Source organism: Lissotriton vulgaris, chromosome 9 (assembly GCF_964263255.1).
Source record: "Lissotriton vulgaris chromosome 9, aLisVul1.2, whole genome shotgun sequence".
Classification (NCBI taxonomy): domain Eukaryota; kingdom Metazoa; phylum Chordata; class Amphibia; order Caudata; family Salamandridae; genus Lissotriton; species Lissotriton vulgaris.
In genome coordinates, this window is record NC_141697.1 from 424,790,602 (window position 1) to 424,807,285 (window position 16,684).

At 48.3% G+C, this 16,684-nt stretch overlaps 1 protein-coding gene across 3 annotated transcripts in view; it reads left to right on the top strand.

Moving 5' to 3' along the window:
- The window catches only part of LBHD2 (LBH domain containing 2), a 353,161-nt gene that overhangs the window by 255,612 nt on the left and 80,865 nt on the right, over positions 1-16,684 (top strand). For all 3 annotated transcript variants that reach the window (XM_086937843.1, XM_086937845.1, XM_086937842.1), the window contains exon 4: positions 10,030-10,204. In XM_086937843.1, the coding sequence (XP_086793969.1) occupies positions 10,030-10,204 (175 nt within the window). The remainder of the gene's footprint in view (positions 1-10,029; positions 10,205-16,684) is intronic.

The following is a 16,684-nucleotide window of genomic DNA, read 5'->3' on the forward strand; positions in this document are numbered from 1 at the left end:
GCCCCCTAATTCCCACCTCCTCCCTCACCACCTCCCGTAAGTAGGTCCCACCCAGTTCCGTTGCACACACCCCACATACATATGTACTTCCAATCAATGCTCCTCGTCACTCTCCGATCCTTCGAGGTCATCCTCTTCTAGTGGTTCACAGATATCCCCTCTATATGAGTTCCAGGGTTGCCACACCCCATTCCATTTACGTGGATTACCGCTCAATTTGTACACCGCCCTTTCAGTCAGCATAATCATGTCCATGTTGCGGAGCCATTGGGATAGTGTGGGGAGATCAGCCGACCCCCACCTCTGAGCTATGTCCCGTTTCGCTGTTACCATCCCCACTGTGACCCAGGTCCTTGCATAAAAGGTGAGGTCAGTCGGCTCCCAGATGTTCAGCAGGCAGAGCCGTGAGTCTAGAGTGAGGGTGGTGTGAAGTGCCTGAGCCATTGTGCGCACTACCCGTTGCCAGTAACCGACAATCAGTGGACATTCCCACACCGTGTGTATGAAAGTCCCTTCTGCTCCGCAGCCCCTAAGACAGTACGGATGATCAGCCCTGTGCAGTTTGTGAAGCATCGTGCGGGTGTAGTAGATTCTGTGTAGAATTTTTAGCTGCACTAGGCGAAATTTGGAAGATATGCCTGCTTCACGTGGGGATGCCATGGCTGCGTTCCAATCAGTTTCGTCCAGGTCACCCACTTCCACCATCCATTTGTCTTTCAGTTTCCCCAGTGGATCAGGCATATTGTTAACCAACTTGCGGTATGTTAGCGATGTCGCCCCTTCTTGCATGTAGTCAGTAAGTAGACGGTCCTCCAGAGGGGAGGAGTCGGGCGGGGATGTGTCGGGCGGGATCGCGGCTTGCAGTGCGTGTCGGACCTGGATGTATCTGTAGAGCTCTGTGTTCCCCAACTCGTATTGTTCTTGCAGAGTGGCGAAGGAGATCACTCCGTCCCTCGTCCACATGTCCCCCACCGTGGAGATGCCGATGTTGTCCCACTGTGTAAAGCCCTTAGAGCGCCGCAGATGGCTCAACGCCTTCGCGTCCCATAGGGGCGTTAGTTTCGTAATGATGCCATCCCACTTCAACTTTGCCTGTGCCTTGTACCATATGCGAACTGTTTGTTTCGTAGGCCCATTGAGTTTTGCCGCCACTCCACGGTGGTACAATGGGGCCAGTAAACTGTTCGCACCCAATTGTGCCCTGTCTGCCTTGAAGGCTGGGTCGTCCTGTGGGGCATGTATCCATTGGTTAAGGATTTTGAGCTGAGCCGCCCAGTAGTACAGCTGTACGTTGGGGAGTGCGATTCCCCCGTCGTACCACCCCCTGTTTAATTTGGCGTGGGAGATGCGGGCTGGCTGGTTGCCCCATAACAGGCCCGAGATCTGTGCCGTTATTTTCTGGAGGAAGCTATCTGGCACCAAATACGGGGCGTTTTCCAGTACATATAAGAAACGTGGCAGAGCCATCATTTTAAATAGCGCTGCCCGGCCAAGTAGTGTTAGGGGGAGGTCCTTCCAATGGCGCACGTCCCCTCGGAGCCGGGCCAAGGGAGGTTGTAAGTTCAATCGTGCGAAGTCCGCCTCTTCCCGGGTGATATGAATCCCCAGGTATTTGAACGACGTATGCGCCAGTTCTAGTGGACAGGAGTCCGGGAGAGGCGGAAGCGGCCCCCGCAGTTCAAAAATGATGGATTTGGCCCAGTTAATGGTGTAGCCCGAGATTCGCCCATGAGCTGTACAGAGAGCCAGGAGGTTAGGGAGACTCTCTTCTAGGTCCGTAAGATAGATCAGCATGTCATCTGCGTAAAGGGATACTCTGTCCTCCCATAACGGGGTCCATTGTATTCCTTTCAGGAGTTGGGTGGTACGTATCGTAACCGCCAGCGGTTCTAAAATTAATGCGAAGAGCAGGGGTGAAAGCGGGCAGCCCTGTCGTGTACCTCTGCCTAGGGAGAAGGTCCTTGAAATGTGGCCATTGGCCGTCACCTTCGCTACGGGGTCTCTGTACAGCATGCGTATCCATGAAAGGAATACCGGGCCAAAACCCATACGTGCAAGCACTGCAAAAAGATAGCTCCATTCCACCATGTCGAACGCCATCTTGGCGTCCAAGGAGAGGACGGCAGCCGGTTCCTGCAGTAGTGGAACTCGCGCCAGTACTCCATGTACCCTGCGGAGATTCAAAGCAGTGCTACGATGTGGCATGAATCCGGATTGGTCCGGGTGGATCAGGTGAGACAGACTCGGTAAGATCCTGTTCGCCAACACCTTAACAATAATTTTGGCCTCCGGGTTCAAAAGGGAGATCGGTCTATACGACGAGCATTCGTTGGGGGGCTTACCTGGTTTCGGTATCGCCACAATAGTTGCCATACGTTGATCTGGCGGCAGTGTACCCTGCATTCTAGATTCCTCGTACATGTTGAGTAGGGGTGTGCTTAGGGATTCGGCCATGATTTTGAACCATTCAATGGGGATCCCGTTGGGGCCCAACGCCTTGCCCGGATGGAGGGCGCCTATAGCCAGCTGAATCTCCTCCACCGTAAGAGGCGTGTCTATGTCCTTGGACATCTCTGGTGTCAACTCTGGCAAGGGAACGTGCGCGAGGGCAGTCTGGACCTCTCCCTCCCCCACCGCTATCTCTGGGTTATAGACTGTGGTGAAATAATCGGCGAGGACTTCCACTATCTCGTCGGGGCGGGTGTGGTTGTTGCCCTGTGAGTCCGTGAGTTGTAGGATATTCTTCCCCCCCCCCTGTCTCTTGTCCAACCACGCCAGCAGTTTACTGGCCTTGTCCCCAATGTCATATACCCTGTGCTGTGTAGCCGCAATGTCCGTCATCGTGATCTTGCGCATGTGGTCTGTAAGGCGGTGCTGGTGGACCTGGAGGTCATGGAGCGTGTCGTCTGAGGGGTTAGCCATATGGGCTGCGTTGGCCCTCTCGAGGCCTAACTCTATATCTAGGGCCTCTTGCCTGTGCGCCCTTTTGTGATTCGCGATCACAGCTATGGCCTGACCCCTGAACACTGTCTTGTACGCCTCCCACAATATAGAGGGGGAGTCCACCGAGGACTGGTTTTCCTCGAAATATAGCCGTGTTGCCCTCTTCAGGTCCTTATTAATCCGAGGCACTTTGAGATAGCCGGGGAAAATCGGGAATAGTCTGTGTCGTGTCATGGTTGTAGTGGTGAGTGTCAAAGTGAGTGGCGAGTGATCGGAGACCCCCCGTGGCTGTATATCCGTTTCCGCTACTGTGAGGTGACCATTGATCAAAGTAAAAAAGTAGTCTATCCTAGACAGACTATTGTGCGTGGCCGAGTAGTATGTGTATTGTTGCTGAGTAGGGTGTAGAGCGCGCCATATGTCCACCAACCCCTGTGCATTCAGGAATGTCTGGAGCCTGTTGGGCCCTTCTGTGTGCATACGAGGGGGAAAACGGTCCACGGTGCTTGTAAGTGTCATGTTGAAGTCCCCACCTATGAGCAGTTCCCCATCAGGGAGGGTCAGCAAGAATTTGCCCAGATCCGGCAAGGCCTCAGAGTGTAGGGCTGGTGGTATGTAGACAGAGACTATGTTGAAAAGCCTCCCCTCCCACTGGCCATGAACCGCCGCGAATCTGCCATGGTCATCCGTTGCAGTAGATTTAACAATAAATTTGGATGATTTCTTCTGCAGGATGCCAGTGCCACGGGACCCCGAAGTGAACTCAGCATGCACTATCATATGGTAGCCTCTCCTATCCAGGGCCTTCGTGGCCGCCCCCGACAAGTGTGTCTCCTGTAGGAGAATGAGAGCCGGCCCCCGTCTCCTTATCCCCTGCAACACCAGCCCTCGCTTAATCTTATCCCCTAGGCCCCTCACGTTCCAGGACATGACAATTAGCGAGTTCTTCGTGGTTGGACTATCCGTTGCAGCCATAGTGATACTCCCAATCAGACCTCCCTGTGCCCCGAGTGGACCAGAAGGTCTCAGTTACAGAAGACATGCCTAGATACAAAAGTGTGCATATAACATAAACTTGTAGGACCAAGAAGTCCCATAAAGTAAACTTACCCAACTCCCCCCCCTCCCTGCCCCCCTGCTACACGGACTCAAAACTGCCCGCCCCCCCAACTTAGCAGAGTGCATACCCCATCCCCCAAACAGTGTACTTGCGCGTTGGGGTGAGGGACTCTCCGCAGCCGGCAGTCTCTCATTCATACCCCCGGAGGCCCTTCACCCAGTGTCCAATGGCGGGAAGCGCTTCGCAGCTTAAGAGTCTCAACACAAAAGCGAAAATGAATTGTTCCCAAGTGGTCATTGTTCCTCAACCTCTTCCCTGCCGCCTTCAGCTCCCAAAGAGTCACTGTTGTCCGGTCCCCCTCCCGAGGCCTGTGAGTCTCGGCGATGGCCTTCAGCCCGATCTTTTCTAGAGCGATTTGTCCGTCTGTGGTTCTGACCCGGTCTCCATCCCTCGAGCCACTCTTGGACGTTTTCCGGGCTGTCGAAGAACCAGGTCTTGTTCTCCGCTACCACCCGTAGTCTTGCAGGGAAAAGCATTGAGTACGGCAGTTCTCTGGACCTCAGTTCCTTTTTCACGTCGAAAAATGTTCGTCGCCGACGGGCGACTTCCGCAGTGTAGTCGGGGAAGATGGCAACGGTGGCGTTCTGGATCTTGAGGGGAGGGGAGGACCTGGCTGCCTGCAGGATTGCGTCCCGGTCACGGAAGTTAAACAAGCGTGCCACTATGGGTCGCGGGGTAGCCCCCGGTTTCGGTTGGCCACCAGGGACTCGATGGGCCCTTTCCACCGAAAAGAAGTTGGACAGTCCCTTCGGCTTTAGTTCGTTAGTTATCAGGTTCTCTACGAAGAGATCCATCGCTTTCATGCCTTCCGATTCCGGTACCCCTATAATGCGGATGTTATTGCGCCTAGAACGCCCCTCCTGCTCATCCAGCTTCTCCCGGAGCATTCTATTGTCCTGCGCCATCTTTCCCATTTCACGTTGGAGTTCTGCGACGTCTTCCACCAGTGATTTCGTGATCACCTCCATGCTCTTGACCTTCTCCGACATTTTGTGGAGGTCCGCTCTAAGTAGGGTGACGTCCGTGGAGATTCCGCCAACGGTTGTTTGCAGCTGGGCCAGTGCGACCATGACGTCGTCCAGTGTGGCCTTTTTCCCCCCTGGGGAGTCGGCCGCCTTGCCATTCTGTTCCTTCCCTGCCGGGGATCCGGTGGGTTTGTCGGAGGTAAATCGGTCTATATGAGTCTGTGTGACGCCTCCCTTAGGGCCTTTCCCCGCCATGCCGCCGAGCGTCGTGCTCCTCGTGCCCCTACGCGCCAGAATGTGAGGATCGGTGTGGACCTCCTGGCCAATCCGGTTCAGCAATGATCAGGTCTAGCGTGTTTCTCCAGGGTGCGAGGTGCTCCGTTTGTCGCCGAGTACGTAGCGACTGTTCAGGTCAAAAGATGGCGGGCGCCCACTCCGTTGTCGACACCCAGGCTCTCGGCACTGTTGGTGACGACCTTTGAAACTTTCAGGACTCCGGCGGCCCCTCCTTCAAGCACCGCTTCCTCGATCCGTGTGGGCCGCCGTCTCCGACTCCCCGAGGTGTAGTCGATCTGTTGAGTCCACCGCCACGCGGGCACTTCCGGTCCAAGTTCTCCGGGCAGGATGCACTTCCGGCGGGGTGAACATCCAGGGAAGGTCCCGGCTCTGGAGGTGTGAGCAGGCCGGTCCGAGGCTTCGACGTATCTTTGGCTGCGTATGTCGGATTTTATCGCTGCTTGTCGCTGCTCACTCCGCCCGGTCCTGGGATCCGGTACCTTCCTTTGGGGCTTGCAATTGTGACGGATTTTGTGTCGGATCGACGAAGAGGCCGCTTCAGCCGCGGAGCTCGTCCCTTATGCTGCCGCCATGATCGGCTGCTAGCCACGCCCCCCCAGAAAAATCTTTTTTGATAAAAATTGTTTTGGAATTGATTCTCAGTATCTTTTGTGACAAACTCGTGACCTAGTTTGCACAATTCCTATATGTGGTGCACCTGTGCTTATAAATTCAACTGTGTTTAAGTTCTGTATAGAACTATCATTGGGATGGTGGGTGTCTTTCGGTGTGCACATAGTCCCCTTCTTCAGATTTAAAGGGAAAATATTACTTTGGTTATTGTGGTCAGGTGCATTGGTAAAGAAGGTTCCACCATCCTTTTGGCTTCTTTAAACATACAAAAGGTGATGCGAAGAATGCTTGCAAGAAGTCTAACCACTGGCATTTGCATGGGATAGTATTCCAACCCATTGCTATTCTGCCCACCATGTCAACATAACTTGAATCCACCATATGCAAATCTGTCTTGACTCTATTCCAGTAGAAACAGTCCTGCCCAAACTGCCAGGCCTGGTCCTTCTTGAACCAGAACACATGCAATGTGGGGTTGGAATGCTACCCTGAGCCATTGCCAGTGGTAAGGCTTATTGCAAGCATTTTCCCCATCACATTTTGTGTGTTTAACGATGCTTTTTCTGGATGTAAACAGGTAATGAAATTATTTACGGAAATAAGGGTTTTAAGATTCAAGTATTTAAAAATTGCCATGTTGGTTGAATATTAGAGGATTTGTAAGTAAGTATCCCCTTGAGGGCATGACCCCCACCCCTCACAGTATGAGTAATCAAAAATTGCTAGGAGATAAGGGGATATTTACATCCTAATCAAGTAATGTTTTTTCATATATTTTCAAAACGATACCTCAAAATAAGGGTACACTTCTGGTTCAAATAATCTGGAATCAGATACCAATTGTCTCATATAGTATAAAGTGCTGAATTCCACTTCTTTCCCAAATAAAAAGAAAACTCCTTACAATCGACCTGAACCACTACATGACGGATCCTCTAGGCTCTTTGGCTGAAGACACTTTGGTTGAGTTTTTTTGAGACAGTATACACTACTCTCGACCTCCAATATCTTGCCCAGGGTGCCCCCTTTTTCACAATGGGGACCTTTTGAGATCCGCCCAGATGAACTGGCCTACTCTTTTTTGTGTGAATCAAGCTATTCTTTTGCTTTTGTTTTCTAAATTGTGCTTATCTACATAACACATTGCACATCATATAATCCATCGTCAATATGACCATCCTAAGGTATTATATCCAATCCACAATGAGCCAGGGTAGGCCAATTCAGCTGGGTGGGGGGCTGGCTAACTCCGCTCTGCTGCAGAGTCTCAGTTTTTTCACTACTCCGCGTACTCAGCGGAGCGCAGAGTAGGGAAATCTCAGCACACTCGGCTGGTGGAGCGGAGTTGTCCGCCCGCACCTAATTGATACCTGCATACTTCCCTCCGATCTATAATGGTTCGTTCTGGGCACAGATCACATCGCTGTTGCTCTGACCTATTTTCATATTTACTGTATATAGGACAGACTGACATCTACTGAGTAGCCTATTGACTTACACATTGCACTCCAGGTACCAATGCCATAATACTGACTTGCTTTTTCCATTTTCACGAGCTATGCCCTCCACCTTTCCCACCACCAATTTTCTCAACAAGGAGAACCTAACTAGACACCAATTTTACAGTAAACACATGCCTCTGATGGGCATCCTTCCATTTTTGCTTGCAGCTTCTCATGAGTGTAAGGTAACTCACAAGTGTGTATGCATTTGATTACTTAATCTAGAAAAAGTTTAAAACACCTGTTACCACAGGTTCACCAGTTTGTAAGCCATGTTTTTGCGTTTTTGTACCTTATTACTGATTTATATAGTAATGATAATAATGGCCTTGAAAAAGTCAAATGCTTGTGTGCTGCAGCAGGGTGAAACACGTGTTGGCTTTAATTTCTCAGTTGCAAAGAACCAAGAATAAATAAAACAACATCAAATCACCATTTTTTATGGTCATTTTTTGTTCTACTTTACAATTTCTAATGAGTGTGATGACTAGTACTTCAAATGTTTTCTATAAATTGAAGGAGCTGTTTGAAAATATATGAAATGGCAGTACTTGATGAGGATGCAGGTATTCCCACATCTTCTATCCAGATATAGAGAAGCCAGAAGACTGCAATTAGCAGTGCTCAAAAGCTTGCTGCAGCAGAACATTGTTTGGTTAAGGAGTGAAGAGCTGTCTGTGTGAATATTTGTGTTGTGTGAATGTGTGCTGATCAGCTTATATAAGTGGGTGCATTTCTGTTCGAGTGTAAGGATGCATTTGAGCATGTGTATTTCTTGGGGGATCTTCGCTGGACGTTAGCGTAATTGTGACCTTTGCAAAAGCTGCCCCACAACTTTAGGCATAAATGACATAGTGGTTAACGTGGCATCATGATGAGCATCATTGGCATACTCCTTGCCATAATTATGGCTGTCTTTGATATAATTGTGTTCAACGTTAAAGTATGGTGTAAATGTAGGCATGTGTGAGACCGTTCAACGTTAAAGTATTATGGACATGTTGGCATATGTAGGACTATGGCTGGCATACTGGTAGCCATCCTTGACATATTGAAAGCACGTTTGCAATAATTGAGCCTATTACTAGCATAGAGGGGCATGGACGTAATAATGGTGCCAGTTTTCTTACATATTGTGGACATTTCCTATGCAAATACCGCTATCCATTTAACCGTAGTGACCATGGTATAAGGTGCACATTCTTGACATAATTGAGGCTCTTCAGCGTGTAACGTTGCCTCTAATATAATGGTCCCCATCGGTGACATATTGTGGTTATTCTGGGCACAATCATGGCATTTGTAATGTCAATCCTGACACATTGTGTGCATTCTTGATGTAATGCTAACTATCCTTGCATTCATGGCTATTGACATCCTTGACGTATCTTAGAGTGAATGATGAGCATGAAACGTAGACTCTTTCCATGTGTGGCAGCAGCACATGGGTGTATTTGATGAAAATAGAAAGATAACGTATGAGTATCCAATATGCATTAAGTAAAAATGAAAATAATTTTTGGTTAAAAACATAACAAGCTTTTAATTGGGTGAACTGAGTTTATACACAACTGAAATATATCCACTAAAAAAATGTGTGCATTTTCAAAAAAATGGAAAGCGGATGTCTGTGGCTAAATGATTGCAGCTTTGAAATATATACTTTAAAATGACATCTGAGTAATAATTTATGCTGCGTTCAGGACCCACATTGCTGATGTTGGTGCCATGGTGGCAAGAGGCGCACTTATTGCTATGAAAAATATTTTATGACCTGTGTGGTTTCATTTTACCATCTATATTAATAAAGTTCTTATGGTATTTTTACTTTTGCTGTCTATTACTTGAGCATGTAAAGTTCATGTAAAAATGTTCCTGACTTGTCCTAACACGTGCCTGGGCATTGTAAAGTAGCAGTGTATTATAAACATACCTCTTTTGCCTAGTTCTGCTGTCTAGAGGCTGTGATTGCAAGATTTGCAGAAGATTTGATTTTCCACCCTGCCCCTTCCAAGTACTCATTTATAACAAACTAGATTCTAATTGGAACAGCAAGTGGAAAGAAAGCAGAATATAGAAGTAAAGAAAGATGGAAATTGGATAAAAAAAAATGCATCGCTTTCACACCAATTTTCCACTTTCTTTTTTTTTGAATGATCAATCTCGAACTGCCTTGTGGAATGTAAGGATTGACTAGCCCACCATGAAAGTACTGAAATATTTCATTAGTGCTGAGTCAGAACTTCTGTCCGTGTGCTAGTATATAAAGTATGCTGTAAACGCAGCATTTGGCACCGTTATGTGTGAATGTTTTTTGAGGGCAAACATTGTCTTATGCACCCTTAGAGGAATTGGATGTGGGCAATAAATTCCAGTCAGATATTTATTGCTCCACCTCTTTCAAAGTTCACCTGCAGTCTATGCCTGTTTTTGAAGCATTGATTAAAATAATTTCTAATAGGCCAGTTTTATTTCTAGACCCAGTTCTCGCCCTTGCATGTTGTCCCTCTCGAATAACATTTTGGACCATTGAAAACGTTGGTATGCTTCTTCATTTGATTGAGTCTCATATAACATCACATCTTCTTAGATTTTTCCAGATGCACGTGAGAAGTACCCCAAATTGTCAAAACGATTACCGTCGATTGTAGTGGATCCCACTGAATCTGGAGAGGTTGAAAGTGGGGAGCTTCGTTGGCCACCTAATGATTTTTCACCGACAGATGATAAAAGTCCTGCCCACGGCCAAAAAGGATCAAAAGCAGGTGAGCACCAGTTAGTAGATCTCAATAGCATGCAACCAAAATTGGCAATTTGAGTTGCAGTGTTAATGAATGAGTTCAAAGGACCAGATCAGGTCAAATGCTCCAGTTCTTGTCAGTTGTGAATTAATGTTGGGCGCTTTTGCACTGGTTCAGGTAATTTAGCAACTCTTTTTTTCTTTATATCTGTTTATTGATTTTGATGTTTTTTAAACAGCAGTAACATTTATAAACAGTGTTACATGGTTAGCAGCGTGTGTCTTTAGGTCACTTACAGCATTTCTTTTAACTATAACATCTTTACAAGTGATTATACTTTGAGCATGCATGTATGACAGTACCAATTAAATTACATCAGGACGTAATCATCTTTCTGGGTCTGACCTTGTGAGAGAGCCTACAACTTGCCATGTATAGGCAGTAACCTCGAGTTGCTGAAGTGATGTAGGAAACCATGATAAACTGTATTTTTTTTAACCACACCGTGGTGAGGGATTTAGAACTTGGAACCAAGTTGGAGTACCTCCCCTTGCCTATGCGTGGGTAATGGAATGTCGTCTGCTATGTCTATGCCAATTACTGCATCCATACGACCCCTGAACGCACCAGCACCTGTCTTAGCTGCAGGGTTAGCGCATGTGGGTGCCTCAGGAATACTAGTTGAGTGTGCAGCATTGCCCCTCCGGGACGGGCGCCAGTGCTGGTTGGACCGGCATGTTGGAGTGTTGTTGCAGTGCCACAAGGATCGCCTCCCAGTGTGTAGCTATTGGTACTTTCCTAAGGCCAGTTATTTCTTCGCTGCGAATCGTGATGCCCTCTGCCCTAGCCCATGCGAGTTTGGAGTGTCTCCAAGCCTGGATGTGCAGAGGGTCAGTAGCCTTCCTTCGCTTTGTAATTAGCCGTTTGGCAGCTATAATACCCAAGTCAAAGAACCTGGATGCAACCTTGGTCTTGCGCGTTCTGCGGCATCGATGCAGCAGGTATAACGGCCTTTCGAAGGGTAGTTCTCTCACTGTGCAGGCCTGTAGTCCGTCTGCCACGTCTTTCCAATAGGTGTTAAGACTAGCACAACTCCACAGCATGTGTATCAAGTCTGTGTCTAGAACTGAGCATCTAGGACACGTGGTGTCAGTCCGATTAAAGTATCTGTTCATTTTTGCCGCCGTGTAGTAAGATCGCTGCATGATGTAATATTGGATCTGCCTGAACCTCGCATTCCTGGGTATCTTAAGTGGGCTGGCCAGTACCTGTCCCTACTCTTTGTCTGAAAATTGTCTACCCAGATCTTGCTCCCATTTAAGCCTGAGGGGGTCTAAATTGATCGCTACGTGTTGAAGCAACGTGGCTGCGAACCATCGTATCAGGCGTCTGCCTCGTCCCATTACATGCAGGTACTGCACAGTTAGGTTTTTTTGTAACTCTTTTGACCTGCACCAATTGCCCAATTTATGTGTTGCACTTGCCTTGCATATAAAAGGGAATTTGTGAGTTGTGATCTGGTGAACTATCTCTGCAAAACTTCTCGGCATTGAGGAAAAATGCTTATAATCAACACAAAACCACCAGAACTAGTTCATCTGAACAATAAAACAGTCTGTGGTTCAAGGTGGTAGCGTATGAGTACTATCACCTTGTCATGAACGAGTCAAACAGCATAAGTGCTGTTCGACTCATTATGTATTTAGGGTCCCTGGATCCACATTCAGATTGCTGCCATAGGTAATGTTTTACTGCAGCCGGCCACCACTGTCAGAACCGAAATAGGCTGTGTTCTGGTGCTAGCATGCCTGCTTCTTTGACAGCAGAGTAGCTATTCCCCTCCAGCTCTTAAATGTGAGATATTAGACACAAATCCCCCCTTGACCTCATTTCCGCCATGCAGCCGCCCAAGTTTTACTGTGTCAGCACGTGCTCTACATCTGTTCCTTTTTAATCATCAACATTTGTATGGTGCTGGCTCGCTTTCTTTCGAACTGCAGCTCTTTCCTAGAAGGATGTATTTACTGGAGTATTGTTAGATTAAGTCGCGTGAATCATGGCGCCCAGCCTGTTAGTAATTGGCCAGGGAAATATTTCGTAAATTTTGTATTCCCTTTTTCTGAATGCCAGTTGCAAAATATATGCTGAAGATAACGGGTGAATATCAATGGGGCGTTACTTGAGTAAAATGTAGGTGTCATGTATCATCCAACCTCTGCACTGCACTAGCCTCTGTTTAACGCTGGAATAAAAGTGGCGATCGATTTTGATGTGAAATGTCCCCCAGGGATTAGATAAATGGAGTAAGAAATTTACAGTTTGGGAGTTTAAAGTAAACTGTATGCTGTTTTGCGTTTCAAAAGGTTTTAGATAATTGTACAATTTTAATTTGGCATGACTAACAGTTTATTGGTATCGGAAGATGCGAGATATTATAGGTGGGGTATTAATATAAAAAAAAATGCTGGCGGCAGAAAGTGCTTAGATGATCCCCCTTTATAAAAATGCAGCACAAATAATTTGATATGTAGCTTTACACCATACTGTTGGGAAGAAGGAGCATTGTGGGTGAAGCAGAGGGAATTACGAGGAAAAGAACTCTAAAAAACTCTTTACTAACATCCTGATAATTTCCATGAGGCCGCGACCCCATCGGAGTTTTGATCTGTTGATTTTCACTCTGACATTTCAAATCTGAGGATAACTGAGTAATTGCATGAGGGAAGCGGGCCCAGAATTATTGTTTCTTCTGGTAATTCCTGTTTTCTAAGGTGATCTTCAGTCTCCCGTTTTTCATCCCCGGTAACTCCGGCTCTCTGAGATTAACAGCTCCGCGGGTATCAGTACATCTGGGGAGGCCACAGTTAACAAGAGGATTACTGGGCAGCTCATAATGAAGCTTTAAGTAAGCGAAACAATTACAACATTCAACATAGCAGCTGTGTACCAAAACACGAGTCTCTCCCTCTCTAGGGTAAAATGAGTGCCCCACTACCCCACCCTACTTCGACTCGTGCCGCTGTCGCCATGTACTCTTCCCCTACTGCCCGTACCTGGAATATAGTAGATGTTTCATCAAAAAAACAGACCTTTGGTCAAAAAACGAACACCTGCTATTCTAGATTATTTCCTCTTCAAACAAACCCCTTCCATCTACTTCCATTGTGTTTCTTATGATCTGACTTCGTCTCTCCGCAGCACCGCTTCAGAGAAGTGGCTTACCCCAGCATGGGAATTTCCAACACCTTACCACGCTGACATTTGCATAGTTATACACATAAAATGTCAGAATACTCAGTTCATTACATCAGGTTAGGTTTGTAAATAAGCAAAACCAGCTTCGCCCGAAGGATGCACGTTTCTTATGCTTTAGTTTCAGGAAACAGGCTGAATATTTTCTCTGGCTGGGTCTGTAAATAATCAAAGTTATTATATGACTGAAAGCTGGATGGTTTTTCCAACAGTCCCTAAATGTGCGTCAAATATTATTCCAAACAGGTATATAATTACCCAAATTATTCATCATGGTTGGAGCTGCATTGATTTTTCCCAACATTGCCTGGGAAGCAGCTAAATACACAAATTCGCCAGCGAACGAGAGAAATGCGTGTTAAAACCGTTATACTACCAGCCAACAAGTCAGATATTTTCTCGGGAAAGGCCTGTAAACAAGAAAAACCTGGATAGCTTTTATCTCAGAGTGCCTGATGACAACCCTTTATTATCCAACTATAGCTATGTAAATAAATAAAGCAATTTACACTCTGCAATCTCCATACTTACAATCATGGCAGTCAAAAGTTGAACGCAGCAGGGGCAATTTAACTCCTCTCCATCCAGGCCTTGTGTAGTATCGTGCCCTGGGGGTAAGGCTCAGGTACCTCAGGGGTGGCTATTATTTGTGCGGGGACAGGAGCGCGCAAATGACACACACAGAGACCAAGTTAGTGTATTGGTCGGAAGTGACGACCACGAGCGGCCACCCCCTTTTATTTAACCCCGCAGGCCACGCCTGGCCTGCGGATGTGGTGGGTGCACATGTGTTGGCCACTAGACCGCCAACTGCTACATCCCTATCCAACTCAGTTCTTTTTTTTCTTAAAACAAACACAATGCTGTAAACATGTCAAACAGGTCCAATATATAATCTCAGTACTTGCATGAACCTCTGTTGGCAGAGTCCGGACACCTTCAGCGGGCATAGTCCCTCACCCGCTGACTTGGGCAGGGGTTCGGCCTGAGGCTGTATCTTTGGGCTTCGGTGCGCACGCCCGTGCTATCCAGGCTAGGGTTCTCGGAGCGAGTCACTGGCTGAGGTGAGGGGCTTGCCTCCGGAGTCTCAGTGATTTCGCCACTTCCCGACTCTTCCTCCCAGCCTTCGAGCGTGGCGGTGGCCATGGAGCTTGTTTGGCCTCTTGAGGTCTCTCGGGGGTGTTTTGACGGGACCTCCTTGAACCATGAAATGTTCCTGGATACTTCTTCTTCTCCTCTAAGAGCAGTTACCATGGTGCCATGGTGAGCAGTGACCATCCAGGTGCCTGGCTCGTAGTTCGTCCAGAACTTTCCTCCCTGACGTCAGTTTCATAGGATGACTGTCGCTCCAGGGCGGATCATTCTTGGGGTGGCGCAATAGCCGATGCTTGCGTCGTGATTGTGTCGTATCCTTCTCTCTTGTACTTCTTCGGCCTCCAGCGGGGGTGACGACCACCCGGGGCAGGTAGGGAGTAGGTCTCCAAGGGGACCATGGAGCATAAGGGCCCACGGACTCCGCTGGGTCGTACAGTGAGGTGTGTTTCGGTATTCCCTTAGAAACTCGTGGAGTCTCTATTCCGGGTCTGCTTGTTTCACGACCGCTATGCGGAACATCTTGTTTAGAGTGCGCATGAAACGTTCGACATCTCCGTTGGACTAGGGCCACTGAGGGGTGACACTCCGGTGTAATATGCCTCGCTGTTTGAGGAATGTGGCAAACTCTGACCCTTGGAATGGCGGACCGTTCTCACTGTGTACTTCTTGGGGAAAACCGAACATGGCGAAGATCTTCTCCAACACTGGTCCGACGTGGTTGATGGCCGTGGACACGATGGGTTCTACTATGGGGTACTTTGAGTATGCATCTATGACCACCAGCGTGTGTCTTCCTCCCGGGAAACTCCCAAAGTCTACGCTCACTGTGGACCACGGGACGGTGCAGGCCTTCTCAGTGATGACTGGCATTGGTTTCTCAGGGCCGCTTGTCAGCTGGCACAGTGAACAGCGTCGGACGTATTCCTCCTCCATGTATAAACCTTCCACAGCTAGACCATGTCTAGCTTAGGGAACCAGACCTTTTCTCGCATTCCTGCCTTCATCTTAGTTACCCCTTGATGACATCTGTGGGTTATTTGGACTGCCCGATGTTTGAGGCTCTGCGGGATCACTAACCTGGACCCTCTCAGCAGGATGTCGCGGCTGGTGGCGCTGAGCTCGTGACGTACCCACCACATTTTCGTTAGGGTGTCACGATCTTCTAGGTCCACGAGTTGGCTTGACGCAGGTAGTCTATCCACAATCCTTCTTGCACTGCACGCAATATCCTGGCGTAGACTGCTTCGGTGGCGGCAGCCTCCCTCACATCATCTAGGGTCATGCTCTGGGACAGGCTGCAAGAGATATCAGATGGGCAGATTAGTCGACATCATCAGCTTCTTCTTGCTTCTCCGACCGAACTGGGTGCCTCAAGAGGAAATCAGCCGGGTTCTTGGATCCTGGGCAATATACCACCTCCACGTCATATTGTTGCAGCTCAGCGGCCCATCGCTCGATGCGCGGAGGTGGGTGAGGGGCTGTTCCTTTGAAAAGCGGAACCAGGGGCTGATGGTCTGTAACCATGATGAATGTCTGTCCCGTGAGGTACATATGGAAATGGGTGCAGGCCCACTTGATGGCTAGGACCTCTCGCTCGATCTGAGCGTACCTCGTTTCTGTAGGCGTGAGGGAATTGCTGACGAACGCTAAGGCCGCAGTGGCCCGGTTCGTGTTCTAGAGCCAATACTGCCCTGAGTCCCACGGGGCTCGCATCGACCAGTACTTCTGTTTTCCTTGTGGGGTCAAAGTAGATCAGTGTGGCTTCTCCTAGGAGGGCGTCCTTTATTCTTTGGAAGGCCTCTTCCTCTCTTGGACTCTAGTGCCAGGTTGCATCCATTTTTGTAAGGGCCCGCAGCGGCTCTGCTCGGGTTGCCAGCCCCGGTATAAACCTTCCACAGTACGTGGCCATACCCGGGAAGCTCCGTACTTCTGTTGGTGTTGTCGGTGCGGGGGCATCCTTGATCGCCTGCGACTTCCTTGTGTCCACTAGGATACCTTCCTGGTTGAACACGTAGCCGAAGAATTCGAGGGATGGTTGGAAAAACTGGCATTTATCCTTATGGCGGGTTGCTCCATATTCACTGAGGCGTTTTAGTATGTTGCGGAGGTGTTTATGGTGATCAACGGCCGTCGCGGAGTGGATGAGAATATCGTCGC